Source organism: Fusarium pseudograminearum, chromosome 1 (genome assembly GCF_000303195.2).
Source record: "Fusarium pseudograminearum CS3096 chromosome 1, whole genome shotgun sequence".
Lineage (NCBI taxonomy): Eukaryota > Fungi > Ascomycota > Sordariomycetes > Hypocreales > Nectriaceae > Fusarium > Fusarium pseudograminearum.
Genome location: NC_031951.1, coordinates 6522917 through 6537918, shown reverse-complemented (window position 1 = coordinate 6537918; position 15002 = coordinate 6522917). Strand labels below are relative to the sequence as shown.

The window sequence follows — 15002 nt, the reverse complement described above, 5'->3', positions numbered from 1 at the left end:
AAGACCTTTATAATAAAATGATGTTTCTGTCTTCCCCACGAGATGAGATTCCCCCGCCTGTTTTCGTTACACCGACCATTACTCTAAAGGTTAACCCCAGTTGTGGGGGTTAATCCTTTCTCCAGAGAAAGTGAGTATGTCAAGGTGAAGATCTTGTGTCCAAAAGGTCAGTGGGTACTCCTTCCTCCAATAGCGGGGACTCCATTTCCATGCCCTCCGCATTAAAAACGGTGACAGTCCCTCCTTCCCCCGTGGAGAAGCCCAAACCTTGACTAAAAACGGGCAAGAACCAGGTTCTCAATTTTGTTGCCCGAACATGTTCCCCCTCCACACTCTCCACACACTCTCCAGGGAATACATTAGCGACGTCAGTGTCCTACACACACTTTTTTGGTGGTGGCTTTGCCAAGATACATCAATCGGAAATGCCCAGCCGCTACAATCAAATCCCACGTTACGCCAAGTCGTGCCAATGCAAATCGAGCCGGCTGGGCATTGGAGAAGTAAAATAATTCCCGTTGATAATTCCCCAAAAGCCAAGGAACCAAAACAACTTCATTCAAAAGATATCCCCAAAGACAGACAGAAAGATGCACGTTGGAATCAAGCATAAAACAACCATAAATCCTAAGCGACGACGCTTAAACAATGGGGTCACGGTAGCATTCCCAAGTTCTAGATCTCATCTCCGCAAAATCATGCCACTCTCCTCTCTCATCTCCCCCACGAAACGCTGATCTTTACAAAGACCAAACAATTAAGCTTGAACTCGTAGCGTCTTCCCAAAGGGTGTCGATCGGTCCGGTTTATTCTCTGATGGCCCACTATCATTCAATAATTGCTTCAACCAGAAACTCGTGTACGAGACATGAGTGGCCAGGTGACATCTCGCAGTCCTTTCGCTGGTGCCTACAGAGCGGATACAGATTTCCCACCCTGGTCTAGGGAGTGATTCATTTGGAGATTGACCCGATTAAGCGTCGTTCGGTTTCTTTTTCTAACCACCGAGCACGTTCCACAGGCCTAGACTACCCCAGAACCCCTTCTCACTGTGAGCAGGCTAGTTCAATCCTCCGTAGACCGCGTGGGAAACGGATCCATTTCTCACTTCGCTTCCGTCCAGGATGCTACTCTCATCGCTTGGTCTTCCCCAAAAGAGTTACAAGAAGGCAAATGGAACCCCATCAACCGTACTGATAAACGGGGAACAAGCAGGGGAAAGAGAGAATTTGGAGCTCATGAGGAAGAATAAATTTTCGTAATGCGGAGATGGCATGATCATGACAAAGACTCCCTCGTACTCTATTTGTAAACACTGAGAAATCTATGGTACGGATACTCAGGTCCAGTATCGGCCCCAGATGCGATACTCTTCCTCCGTACCACGAAACTGAAACTGAACCTCGATAATGTCCTGGAAACCTTCTTTGACACTTGGTGGCTTGAAACGGTTTGCGAAACTCGTAAATGCCATTTTAGGCAGCACAAGCCTCGATTCGGGGTTCAACGACTCGTTCAGCGCCCGCACCGCGTTGTTGTGCTCGCACACTTGGAGAGGCGTCTTGAACCACACGCAACGGATAGAAATGCCGAATTCCTTGGCAAGCTCTACCCAAACCGTCCTGGTCGCTGGATCGGCGTTTGTGTTGTCTGCAAAGAATCCCTGGTTAGCGCCGTGAGGGGGACAGGAAATGGGGTATGTGCAGGGGGGTATCCAAGTTGGGGAAACGCACCTATCGCGACCGATGTTCCCTCTTGGAGATGCTCTTTCGCCGCTTGAACGCACTTGTCGCGAGTCTTGAGCAGGTCCTGGTTGATACGCGCATACCCCAAAGGCTTGAGGGATTTCCAGTAAAGCGTGCTTTTACCAGCCCCGGGCGGCCCACAGAATAAGATAATGTCCTGGTCGTTAGTTCTGTCCAGAGTCACAACGGAGTTCCCCGATGAGGCATCGTCGCTGAAAGGATGCTCGGCCAGGTCGAATTCACGAGCATAACTCCGAGCTTTCTCGCCCAGAAAGAACTCCTCCGGCGTCATGAACTTGATTCCCGCGTTGTGGGCAAAGTTCCGATCCGAGCAGCTAAAATCTTTCGACATGGCCGCGACCCCGCCCGGGCCTTTGCCTATGCCCGCCGTGCGACCCCCTGCATCGCCGACAAAGACGCTGTTCTCCAAATCGACTTCGGTCTCCGGGATGTCGTAGTCGTCGCAGACCTCTTTCCACATACCAATCCTCGGCTTTCGATATATATCGTGCTCGGTCGCCGCGTAGACGCAGGTCGGAAGGTTGAGACTATTGAGGACGGCGCTACACTTTTGCTTGAACTCGGAAACTCGTTTCTGCGCATTGGCCTTGGGTCCCTTGTGCTTTGCATCAAAGTGTAATGTCAATCCGGCCTGGTTCGATAGGATCACGACCCGGTACCCATCTTGATACAGCTCCCGTAGTTTGGTGGGGACGGAGTTGTGCCACCATTTCCAATCGGTACCGCTGCTGGCGTGTTTCTTCCCTGATGAGGTAGAGATGAGGGTTGAGTCGAGATCAAAAGCGGCTATCTTCCTCCTCTTTACTTTTCTGTCTTCTTTCTTCTCGGGTTCGAATCGACCGACGAGGAGTGTCCCGGGGATGTCATCGTTATTGTTGGGGCTTCGTTCAGACCAGACAATAGGGTCCTTGGGCTTCTGTGACGTCGGCGTAAAGAAGTTTGCTATAGCAGTCTCTAGGCAGTTACGTTAACGGAGAGTTCATTATGTCGGCGGTGCTGTAGCTGTAGAACGATGGTGATGTTGGAGCTCGGAGCGCGTACTCACTGGTTGTGCCGCTCTGGACTTTGCGCTTGATGGGCGGAGGAGACACAGGCGCATCAGAGGCCTTGCGCTTGGGCTGATCATCTGAAGACATTTTCCTCCTATAGGTATCGACAGCGGCTGCATCGGGTTGTGTCGTGGTTATCGGACGCGATAAGCATCTATAGTGTTGTCTCAGTAAAGTGCATGCAGGGTCAAGCTGGACTAAGGATCCAGGCTGGCGCGGCCACGCCATTAGCTGACCTCTTGCCTGGTACCTAACCTAGACCATTGTTTGCTCACAATGAAATCGGCAAAAAGGTGATATCAAGTAGAAATTGAAGTTGTATTACGGTAGTATCTAATATTGTTTATTTTTCTTAACATGATTATAAAACTTTTTCTTAATTGCTATTGACTCCATTGTTCAAACCACTATCCAACGTTCTGAATGTTTCTCCTAGCTCCTCACGTCTAAACACGAACTCAATCACGAAGTCACGTGTGAGACTGCACAGTCAGCAACGGAACAATCGAGTATCCGAGCAAAAAGCTCCACTATCTGGCCTGCTGGCCAATCATGTAGCTCCTCCACTTCCCAGCTCTTTGGTCAGAAGCTTTGGTGGGGTAGCTCTCATACCACCTTCAGTTCGTCGCATTCAATACAAGCTGTTGTTCATGAAGCGCATTCCCTTTACATCTTTGAACACATTACCGTAACATACAACACCTTCACACAGTCATCAGTTAGGCCAGCAACACCTCTGAGCCCACCAAAATGCACGAAATCTTTCTCACAGCCCTCATCGAGGACAAAGACTTCGCCGGCGCATGCTCCGTCCTAGGCGGCCTCACCAACATGGATCCCTGGGAGTCTATCCAACGAGTCCTCTACTTCCAGGGACCCCCGCGACCCATGGGAATCTTCAACCAGAGCTCCATCAAGAAACCCATAAGCCCTCCCAACACGGGCTTCCTGTGGAAAGAGCTTCACCAGAACTTGACGCGGCAGTCCTTCATTCTCCAGACACGCTACGATGTGCTCAAGGATCGCGACATGGGGGCTAATGCGCCTGCGATGGATCTCGATGCGACACAGGGTGTCTTGAAGTGGACGGACTTTCCCGATCCGCCGAGGGGTCAGCCTTTGCTTACGCAGAGGAAAAAGGTTGAGCTTTGGGAGCAGAAGATGTTGCCTTCACTTATGCGCGACAACAACCACACGTGAGTACAGCAATTGCAATTGAGTTACGGTCGCTAACAAGGTGCAGGTTCAAGACGGAAACAATCGAGGAAATGTACCGCTTTTATAGGGACGAGATTGAGTTCTGTCTAGTACGATACTATTTCCTACATCCCATAGAGAACTATGTTCCCATGGAGACAAAGCAGCAACAATCCATGCCACTGGGCAGTCTACCATCATTCGACTCCCTCACACCAGTGGACCAGCAGAAGCGATGGTTTCTCCACGTCAAGGCGCACGTCGTGCAGGATAACAAGCCTGAGGAGCTACGCAAGGTTCAGGAGCAGTTGTTGGCGGTTAGGAAAGAGTTGGAGGGTGTTTTTGACTTTCGGGGGATTGATCGCAAGGTTCACGATACGAGAGTGATGCAGCAAGCGCAGGGAGTACAGCAGTTGCCGCAAAGAGTGACGATTGGGAAGTGAACACGATGCATTTTGATGACTTAGCTCGATGTGCATATGTATGGAGGAGACAGGACGGCTGTGCATCCGATCATGATCGATAAAGTTCCGATAATAGATGATACCCATTGTGATAGACAATCTTGATGTCCATTTACCATTCTTTTGGCTGTCAATCCACATGCAATGTCTGCGCTCTAAACGCCGAAGCAACCCTCGATGCATTACACTTATAGAGTAGAAGCAGGCTCAACACAAAGCTATGGACAAATTCCATCACAGACATGACTAACTGCACATCCACCAGTTGCCGGATACTATCAAAGATCTGTCACTCGACAGCAAGGTAGACTATTTGCATCAGAGTGACAGTCTGTGCTGAGGAATACTAGCCTAGAGGGACTCAACTATCACGTTTGTAGATGCGGATCAGGCTTGGAAGAAGGAAAACGATTGTTAGTCGGGCGGGATTGAGGCCTGGAGCACACTAAGATGCATCGCGAATTGTACGATGAGGATAGGACAGAAAGTAAAGAATTGAGTCTATCGAATCACAATATCGGACTTGTACAAAGTTTGAAAGACAAAAAACAAAACATCGCAATGACTCGCAGCATGGGAAGAAGCCGAAATCCCCGTTAAGCTGATCCCATGGCCAACCGACCATCCCATTTAAATCCTTCTGGATTGTTTCAGTAGCTTTGTCGGCATGTCTGATCAAGAAAATCCTAATTACTCGTGCAACCTAACCCCTTCCTTCATATTAGCAATGCTATAACCCATGATTCTGATCAAGACTTACTTTTAATGACGCCTTTCATCTCATCATCTGCCCTGAGGGTCTGTGGCCTTCATACCATCCTGAGGTAGGAAGTCGGTTCGTGACAAGGTGGTACTGACACTGGCTTAGACTGCGGCGTACTCGCGCTGACTCAAAACTTCAACCGGTTCGATGACAAGGCCGGTCCTGAGACGTAGTGCGAGAGGAAATGGCGGAAGGGGTCGTGCAATCGGCTGAGTTGGGGCCATTTGGCGTGGCAGTGTCGTTACTGACACGTCTCCAGCGCTGCTAGAGAGAGGCACGATTTGTCCCATGGGATCGAAATCATCAAAGGAAAAAGTGAAATCTATCGGGACCTGGAGGGGTGATCGATGGCGTTGCTTCTGACGCCGACCCCCGTATCCCCTCTCGTGCTCATCGCCACCATATCGACTGTAGGATTCCTCTTTCTCCCAGGTCGCTGCCTCTCCTCTTCTCTTCGTGGCAGTGGCTCAGGTCTCAAATGCGTGGGCCTTGTGGCATTGTGCAAATCTCGGCGATGCCGCCTTTTTGCGTTATTGCGCTTATACTTCTCACATGAGCCGGCGATAAGTTTCCAGCGCTTGAGGGTTGCAACGTCGTATATGGCCAGAACCCTGAGAAATCGATAGGCCAGGGTGGTAATGCAAGGTGGTTGATTGAGTTAAGTTGCTTCGGCGGGCTACAGCGCAGAAGGCGCTGCCTATAGCCCACTAAAATACATGACTAAGCAGTAACCTCCTTCCGGGCGTTACAACCCCCATTTGCTCTGGTGACTCTTGTTGATGCAAGCTCCAGACCTCAATCCACTTTAACCAGTCCTCGCTCTCATCAATTACCCTTCCTACTGGGTAGCAGAAAAGCTGACCTCCTAAGTCTTAGGTTATAAAAATAAATAGCCTAAAGACTATAGTCTAAGTAGCATAAGCTGATTTAGTGATTTCGTCTCTTATACTTCCAGCGGCTAATTCTTCTGATACCCTTAGGCCTGCTTCCAAGCCCGATCCGCATCTACAAACCGTTAGCTCAATCCTTAATCACCCAACACACGAACAATACTCACCATCATGAATAACCGGCTCCGGAATATCCTTCCTCGCCTCCTTCTTAACCCTCCAATCCGTGCCAAACCTCGCATCCCTCTCCCCAACATGCTTCTCAAAGTCAAACTGCCCATCCGCCGTAAAACTCGTCATCAGCTTCGGCTCTCCTAGGGGCAACGTATCCCCGCGGTCCGTCTGCCACAAATGATACACTTTTCCGTACAGTTGCACCACCTGTTCCATCTCGTAGTTCTCAGCTACCTGCCAAGCTGCTTCGGGGACAGCGCGGTTCGGCATGATGAGCATTCCCGACTTTACTTCGTATACGTGCGAGTGCCAGAGTTGGCGCTCTTGTTGGTCGAGTGTTTCGTAGAGCTTGGGGGTGATCATGTATTCTATTCCTATGAGGCGTGCGTTGGGTGTGTCGGAGTCGTAGAGGAGACATTGGCGGACGTCCTCGTCTTGGAAGTGTTAGTAGGGAAATGAGATGCATGGGCACGACGTACTTAGATGGGCGCAGTAATGGTTTGTTTCCACGAAGCGAGAGGGATCATCGGCGTAGGCATGGAAAGCGTTGAGATGAGCACAAATGTGCTTTGTCGGTCGAAACTCCTGTCCATCGTGAGTCTACAGTATTTAGAGTCGTTCAATTGAGCTTCAACGTACCTGTGTCACTGCAGCGCCAGCGGTAAGGACCTGGTTCTTCGCCGAAAGAGGCTGCCCCATGCTTTCGTTAGTAACGGGGATATCTTCTGAAGCCATGGTGATCTCGAATGTCGTCAAGCTAAAATTTGCGATCGCCGTTGCTTCAGTTGAGTAACGTGCTTTGGATGTCTTTTAAATGGACAGACATGCTGCAGAAGGTTACGTCATGGATAGATCAATCGTGCTGCACGTTCAACACGCCAAGAGTTGCTATTTCAAGATTTGCGCATGCCAGACGTCAAAATGAAATGTTTCAAGCATACAGTGAGAGGCTTCTGATGAAGCGTCAGAATGACGCGGGGATGACCTCCGATGGTGTTTCGGAGCAGCGTGATCCACTCCGCCGATGGACAAGCGGGTCCAGTAAGCGGAATCCGGAGGTTACCCTACGGTTGAGTATCCAGACCTCAGGGTATCAGAATAATTGGCCGCTGGACGCATAAGAGACGAAATTAGTAGGCTTATGATATTTTAACTATTTTTCTTAGAATATTTACTTACAGTCACAAAAAAATAGACATACTTATTACCTGTATTGATATAGAATTTAATTCACGTCTTTGTTTGCAAGAAACAGATTAAACAAGACAAAAAAAAATGTATTGAATGAAAGACTGTAGTTAATAAAGAACACCAATTCGCCAAGCTAAGAAATCATCCAATGTCTAATTTCTAAAGCATCAAAAAATAAATTGTCCAAAGAAACAGCTATCCGACGCCAATTGTGTCAATCCTCTACAATGCCAGCATCGTAGAACACTCCCCAACTCCTCCCCATTCACTCCTCCCCCTTACCTAGGAGCATCTACCGATGACCAAGTCGCTGTTTTCGCTCCTCCAACACCAACGCCTTCTTCTCCTCCTCCAGTTGCTCATCAGTCCAACGGGTACTCTGATCCCAGATAAAGTCACCCACAGCATCCACACGATCGCGCTCATCTTCAATGAGGTTGATCTGACGCAGTTGTTCGCGCTGATCCTGGACGCTTGGTTTCTTTGCAGACGAGTCTGCGGAGCTAGGGTCAGTGGAAGGCGACGTGGTGGTGGGAGTGAAAGGTTCGGCCTGGGGGTTGAACGTGCTGCGGCGGTTAGGAGTGTTGGGGTTTCCGGATGACTTGCCTCGAGGGGACTTCCCGTCGCTGCGGTCTTGGTCGGTTTCGTCGCTGCGGTTTGACATGCCGCGGAGGTGCAGACGCGGGCCAGTAGGAGGCATGGTGTTACTGTACTCGGGGTCAGTACCACGAAGATACAGAAGCTTCTTTTCTTGTCCTTGGGGGGTCTTGTTACGGTTCGACATACTGAAAGATGTAGATGTGAGATTTAGTAGATGTAGATGGTTCAGAAATGCTGAGATTGCTGTGCGTAGATTTGTTGCTGTAGATGTTTGCTTGTTGTAGATAGTCGAATAGTTTGATGAGGAAAACAAAACTCCGAGAGGGAGACGAAAGCAACTATTTGTACCCAAGAAAAACGTGAAGAGACTTACAGGCATGGTGTTTAAAGTCTTCATCCATCAGTGTCGATGGAATGAATGTGCAGTTTGAACAAGGCCTGTGAAGATGATCGGTCTTTGTTTGTCATCCGCGGTATTGCCAAGGTTACAGCTTTGATGGCTCTCCGTCACTCTTTGTTGTCTTGTCGCAAATGTTCGGTTTCTCATTGTTAATTGTGAATAAACGGACTATTGTTGGGAAAACAGATGAACAACTGAGAACTGATCGAATGAGTCCATAAAACTAGACTTGAACATGACATTGGTCGAACAAGACGGAAGAACAAAGAGGACTACGGCATGTTACAATGTTCCGTATGTGAAGAGGCGCTTTTTGAACAACTGATGAGAGTATGAACATCCATGTCAACCTGATCCTGCCCTTGAAATCAGAAAATGGCCTCTGGAAGCATAAGAGACGAAATGAGTAGGTCAGTTTATGCCATTCCATCAGACATCTTAGACTATTTATTTTTGTACCCTAAAGCGCAGAAGTGAACGCTTCAATTGCCCCTAGCCTAACCATCCAGGATCAACAGACCCAGGAACAACCGACCACGTTTCGGGCGTAAAGACCAATGACCCTTGCGCTCGCAATGTATTTGGATAGAAGTACAGATCCAACCGTATGTTAGGATTGTCGACATTCGAGACCCGGGCGATCAGGTAAATGGTGGGCGCGGTCGTGGCCGTGGCTGTAGGCGCCGACAATGCCAATGTGCGCGAGTACTCCCCCATCTTCATGTTGTTAGCAATGGTCTATCTAGCACATGGCCCTGATAAAAGACTTACCTTTTGGTACTGTCGCTTACTCATATAGAATGGAGTGCGACGGTCTCCAGTTGTGGACTTGACCTCAATCAAGTACAGAGGCTTCACGTTTAACCAACTGGGGCCAAGCTGTCCCTTTCCCACCAAATGCTTTGTCAACCCTCGCCCGCGATCAAAGTATACAATATCGGCGGTCTCTTGACCCGTCCATGCTGGCATGTCGGAGTAATTAGGATGGATGTTGATGAACTTTCTCATCCGACTTTGCCAATTGTCTCTGCTGAACTGTAAGAGAGCTGGGCTGATCCCCAGAAGAAGCTCAAAGATCTGCAAGTGTGTTAGCCGCGTTACCACCAAATACTAGTATCACCCTACGTATAGTTCGCCAAGAGCTCCGATGCGCATATCTCTCTCTTTAGGTCCATATGAGCGGAAACGTTGTGACAGTTGGACATCTTCATCAACTTCTGGTAGCGCACTGAAGAGTCCAGGCTCACCGAAGCACTCGCGGCGAGGAATTGTCCCATGACGAGCCGAAGTAATGACATTATTGATCAAACCTAGATAAATTTCTTCATCCTCAATCGTAGAGCATAGCGTGGCTCCATTTGGACCATCAAACTGGAATGCAGAGCCGGATTGCATTGCAGGCGACGACCCGAACACAAACGATGGGTGACTGGCTGTTCCAGACGACGTTTGTCCATCATCAACCATACCTCCGTGGCGGGCGTTAGCGGTTGCTGTTGGCGTGTGATGTACAGGCTTTCGCTTGTTCCGACTGGAATGACTAGCCGTTGAAGAAGCAGGTGTGAAGACTAGTTGTCCAGTCACGGATGAATTCGACGTGGCTGGACTTCTTTGTCGTATGGGAAAATCCGATAGCCTTGGCGGGGACACAGTGCCGACGGACTGATGAGTGGTAACGTCTTCATGGCCAGCAGCCTCTTCTTCACGGACTTCTGGTTGTACCAAGGCTAGAGACGTAGATTCATCCACCGCTTCACCCGGGGCGTCTTTGCCGTAATTCACATCCGCTCCCTAGGAGGCATTGAACTCGTCAGTGTCTTTACTTTCCTCATTATCTTCCTTGAAGCTGCCTGTTGGGATCGATGCATCAATAATTCCCTCCGCCTCCAGAATCTGCGTCATGATCACAAGAGGAGCATTCAAGACTGCTGTGACAATCTGCAATGCTTTCTAACCAGCGTGATTAACTTCAAGGGTGGAAGGATCTGTCATGATCCATTCCAGTAAACGACGCGGAAGCGCCGCAAAGTAACAAAATCCTTGAGCCTCGGGATCTCGTGGCACGTAAACTTTGAGGGCATCATTGTCTTCACGTATATGTGGCTCGCTTCGTTCTTGAACATGCACTATCGCGTGCCCATCTTGGGATAGATGAAGCTCGGATGAGATGCCGTCTGTTTCGTGGACTTCTGCGCGGGAAAGAATCCAATGGAGCTTCGAGTTGTCATTTTGTGTGCGAGGACTGTTGTAGTGGACGGCGATCCTAAAAGGCATAAGGATTAGCTCGGCTTATGAAAGGCAGGGCTAAAGAGGTAACATACCTGTAGAGACCGTCGGCCTTTTGCTTTATCTCTCTATCAAAAGACTGTAGTTTGTTCATACCCTCACTTGCCACGGTAGATATTTCTCGAACAGAGGCGGATAGATATCTCGACCCCATGTTGAGCCACGAGAGAAATGGCTCTAGCCGCCGAACTTCATCGAGTGTAAAGTCCAGGGTCTTGGCTCGTGTCCCAAAGATGTCCCCCAGAGCCTTTCGGTCAACAATGGAGAACTCTGTACGACCTGGATGCAGCTTTACTGAGCCATTCGGGTACTTGACGGGGAATGCTGTTCCTTTTAGGATCGGTCTTTCGTCTGGCAGGCGGTCTGCCGTCACTAACAACGAATTGAGTGCCCAAATTGTGTCTTTGACAGCGTCAATTGGGGGGCAGGGAATCCTCGCCCCCATCTCTTTGAGCTCATCATATGCCATACTAAGTGTGAGTTCTTGTACGCCAAGGAAGTTCACGAAGAAGTCCTCTAGGTCGGGATAGAGATCGTTGAGGGCTACTCTGCCTCGAATCTTGGTGGCGCTTGACCATAAACACTCGCTGACTGTATACCAGCGACTGACATTGCCAGATTTGAAGTATATGAGCTTTTCTGCAGCGAATGCTTTCCTAGGTACTCGTTAGTTGGATACGGTGGATATAGGCGTAGAGGGCTGGTACCTGATCTTTGTAGCATCAATGTCGGCGAGACTCGGCCGCTCCGTTTTGAGAGACTTGTATATGTCGTTCACCCAGTCAAAGTCCTCAGTTCCAAGTGTATTGAGTCTCCGCAACTCGTTGAGGTAATTTTCCCAACAACAGTCCCTGACACCCAGGGTTATCTTGAAAAATTGCCGCATTATGTCTAGTTCTTCTTCGGATCGACGAAATGCTGTTCGATACAGATGGGCAAGAGGATATGCTGTTTGCATCTCTTTTCGTGCGTTCCATAGACACTCGTCAGGCGATACCCATGTTGCTGGTTGAGGATCACAGGCGGGGATGTATACGAGTCGATGTCCAGCTATCGTATCTCTGTAGCAATTAGTCTATGATAGCGTGCGATATCAATGTGCAAGCTCACCTTGTGCTGGTCTGCTCGTCAAGGACATTTGTGGCCTCTTGACATCGGGTATGTATGACTTCGTAGAGATCCAAGATCCTGGACTTTCGACTAATGTCAGCTGCAGTATTTTCGTGGCGAATCGCGTTGAGGATATGTAGGTAAAAGCAAGAATCGTCAGTGTGACCAATATAAAGATGGTCCACCAAGAAACCCCATTTGACTCTGTATGTATCTGATGTTATGGGCTCGCCTAGATTTAGGAAAAAAGAGCCCCCTTCTTCAGCATATCGAGAACGCTTGCTTTCAAGTTCTGGCAGAGGCAAATAAGTTGACATCAAGGAAAACAAACAGTAACGGTCGCTCTGGGTTTTACAAGAAACCTTCATCTTGGACAGCTCATCGATCAATTGATCAGAGGCTGTGGCACTGAGGTTCTCAATATTCCATGCCCGTTGTAGAGCGCCGAGCAGGCGGTCAGGCCGATGCTTCTCAATATAGCGGAACAAAGGAGAGATCGTCAATTCCTTCTTATCCATCCTTGTCAGGCGGACATTGCGACGCAGGCGGAGTCGCAATTCTAGCCATTCCTCCCAGTTACAGGCAAGGCCCTCTGGTGTTGCGGGCGGAGAATGGAGGTAGTCATCGTGTAGAAATGGCACGTCAAAACCGGGTGCACTGCTATATGGTGAAAGTAATTGACGTGGTCCGTATTCGTCATCACCTGGTAGGTAAAGATTATGTTTGACTGATCGACACGCGCGCCGCTGGTGGTCATACACCTGGAAGTCTTTGAGCAGCTTCGGGACTTCCTCGTCTTTTAGAAGAGCCTCAGAAAGATACATGAACTTGAGGTAGGAAGACGACGTGTGTAAAGAATTAGCATCCGCAACAGGAAGCACCGCCTTCTGCATGATCGTCAACCGAACATCTCTAAACCGTGCCTCAATGACACCAAACTTGTCAAGTAGAGCTCGCCGATGTGGATTGGATGCTGCGTTTGCAGCCACAAGAACCAGACCAAGGCCGCGAGGAATTTTCAGCTGTCCAGAGGAATGAGAGTAGTAGAGTGGCCTGCGACTCGCAGAGACCCATCCGCCATTGTCCAGTGGAATGAACCTCAGTTGCTCGGGCCGTGCTTGTATCGGACCCGGACCATCGAGTGTTATGCCTTTCAACAGTAGCATAAGCGCTCGTGCAGCGGATGAATGCCCATCATTGCTTATCATCGAGCGCTTCATCATGGAAGCTTCAGGAGGCTTCTGAAGATCATTCTCGATGCGGAGAATAACTTCCATTGGTGAGGCTCCTTGTAAGCCATACGGCTTCAATAGGTCGAGGTCATCTTTGGTATATTCCTTTGCGAGATATATCTCGTTATTGGTGTCCGAGAACAGGGGATCGCCCTTCTCATCGCGTAGCCATGACTGAAGATTGCGTAGCTGGTACATGTAACCCAGCTGCCGAGAGCCAAGGGTACGGAGAACCTTGACTTGATGTATTCTTTCTTTGATCCTGTCTAGGAGACTCGACCAAAAACTGTCCCAAGGATGGCTGTCTCGTTGAGGTAACTAACGCATCCATTGGTATTGGAGTGTCGGATGATGACAGAATTCTTCGATGGCCTTGATGAGACAGTCTGCGATGCCTTTCAAGAGAGCGCGATTTCAGAGTGAGCTGACTACTATGCCTTGACGACTGGCTTCTGTGACGAAATCCGTGTGTATGAGGAACTATTCCAATCAGTAAGAGTTCGTTAATCGCCGGAGAGGTGGTAGGCGGGTTGTTCAAAATAGGGACTTGAAGCAGTGCAGACGAAATCATTAGTCCACTCTTAGGCAATACATACACTAAGAGTGATCTAACATTTATATCAACCACTAAATCAGTACCGGTTTTTATGCAACCCACCTGGGTGGGTAAAAGTGTCCTCAATTACCTTGAAACTCATCGGTCGCATTGGGAGAAACGCAAAGACATCCTGGTTCTCGACAATTGGGGTTCCCGTATCTGTCAAGGGAAACGCCAGCACGACTTCAGTGGAGGAGTCAGCGCGGTCCCGCTCATCCGAGTATGTCCTATTCTCGCTTCGAGGGATGTTCTCAGCAACGTGCTTGGTGACATGATACTGTCTCTCATCTACACCATCAGATGTCTCCTTTCGAATAGTTGCGGGATTGCTTCCGTGAAGAGAATAAACGGTGGTTGCCGTTTGAACATCATCTTTGTCGTAGAAAGACACTTGTACCTTGCGTAGCTTCCGTAGAAACAGTAGTATCGTGTGTTGCAAGTCTTGAAATTGGAGGCGGATGGCGTCGCGCCGCCGTTCGTCTTCTTCCGGATCCTCACTTGTATGACGCAGTAGAGTGATGCGAGTGGAGGAGTCGACTGTCGTTTCATCCGTCTCCTCCCACACAGGCGTGACCATTCCGAGACCTGAATCTCCTTTGCGGTGCGTGAAAGAGAAAGAAAACTTGTGCGACTGGATATGGACTTTCCAAGCTGCCATGAAGACAGACTTGAACCCAATGCCTTTCTCTCCAATATAACCAGCTGCGCCGACCTTTGAACTTTTACCAATTGCACAAATTGCTTTCAAGTTCTCATGAGTAAAGCCACTTTCATTGCACTCAATCGTCACCTTGTCAGGGTGTACCTTGAAAGAGACATACGGGTCCTGACCTTGTGACACAGCTGTGCTGTAATCATTGTCATCGGCATTCTGCAGCAGCTCAAAGACAAACCTAGCGTTGCTTGTGTAGATATTCCTAGCGAGCCTAAATGCATGTTAGAATGTCTTGTGGTCAACTTAGATGTCCGATTAGAAACTCGTACGCACGTCAAGACAGCAGACCCAATCATCTCTTCTTTTCGTAGTAGCGCTTCTTCCACTTCGCGGCGAAGTTCGGGGTTAATTTCCCCGATCCGCGCGAGTTGTTCTTCACCAAGATAACCACGTTCTTTCGCGATCTCTTTCACAAGATCCTGCGCCGTGCGCTTGTCTGGCTCAGCAGTTTGGGTGCCATCAGTGGACATCATTGTCTCAGCGGTTTGGTGGACCATCTGGCCCTGGCAAAACCCTGAAGATGCCACGAAACCACTGAATTGGCAAACTCTGCGACGAGAACAAGTA

The 15002-nt window shown here is 49.1% G+C and overlaps 5 protein-coding genes across 5 annotated transcripts; 1 reads left to right on the top strand and 4 right to left on the bottom strand.

Annotated features, from left to right (window-relative positions):
* Positions 1 to 1339: 1339 nt before the first annotated feature.
* On the bottom strand, positions 1340 to 2902 carry FPSE_09775 (uncharacterized protein; the record flags this gene model as incomplete). The annotated part of the gene is made up of 3 exons (XM_009262892.1): positions 1340 to 1650; positions 1734 to 2720; positions 2812 to 2902. 3 exons carry the CDS (start codon positions 2900 to 2902, stop codon positions 1340 to 1342), a joined length of 1389 nt encoding a protein of 462 aa, XP_009261167.1.
* Positions 2903 to 3565: 663 nt separating this feature from the next.
* FPSE_09774 (uncharacterized protein) lies at positions 3566 to 4455 on the top strand (the record flags this gene model as incomplete). Its single annotated transcript, XM_009262891.1, has 2 exons — positions 3566 to 4011; positions 4059 to 4455. 2 exons carry the CDS (start codon positions 3566 to 3568, stop codon positions 4453 to 4455), a joined length of 843 nt encoding a protein of 280 aa, XP_009261166.1.
* A 1760-nt stretch (positions 4456 to 6215) lies between these two features.
* On the bottom strand, positions 6216 to 7038 carry FPSE_09773 (uncharacterized protein; the record flags this gene model as incomplete). Its single annotated transcript, XM_009262890.1, has 4 exons — positions 6216 to 6244; positions 6297 to 6737; positions 6783 to 6888; positions 6943 to 7038. 4 exons carry the CDS (start codon positions 7036 to 7038, stop codon positions 6216 to 6218), a joined length of 672 nt encoding a protein of 223 aa, XP_009261165.1.
* Positions 7039 to 7786: 748 nt separating this feature from the next.
* On the bottom strand, positions 7787 to 8473 carry FPSE_09772 (uncharacterized protein; the record flags this gene model as incomplete). The annotated part of the gene is made up of 3 exons (XM_009262889.1): positions 7787 to 8201; positions 8281 to 8432; positions 8468 to 8473. 3 exons carry the CDS (start codon positions 8471 to 8473, stop codon positions 7787 to 7789), a joined length of 573 nt encoding a protein of 190 aa, XP_009261164.1.
* A 513-nt stretch (positions 8474 to 8986) lies between these two features.
* FPSE_09771 (uncharacterized protein) lies at positions 8987 to 14905 on the bottom strand (the record flags this gene model as incomplete). The annotated part of the gene is made up of 10 exons (XM_009262888.1): positions 8987 to 9211; positions 9266 to 9571; positions 9620 to 10285; positions 10463 to 10757; positions 10816 to 11436; positions 11488 to 11841; positions 11891 to 13440; positions 13719 to 13730; positions 13809 to 14646; positions 14709 to 14905. The coding sequence occupies 10 exons, from the start codon at positions 14903 to 14905 to the stop codon at positions 8987 to 8989; spliced, it is 5064 nt and encodes a 1687-aa protein (XP_009261163.1).
* Between the last annotated feature and the right edge of the window lie 97 nt (positions 14906 to 15002).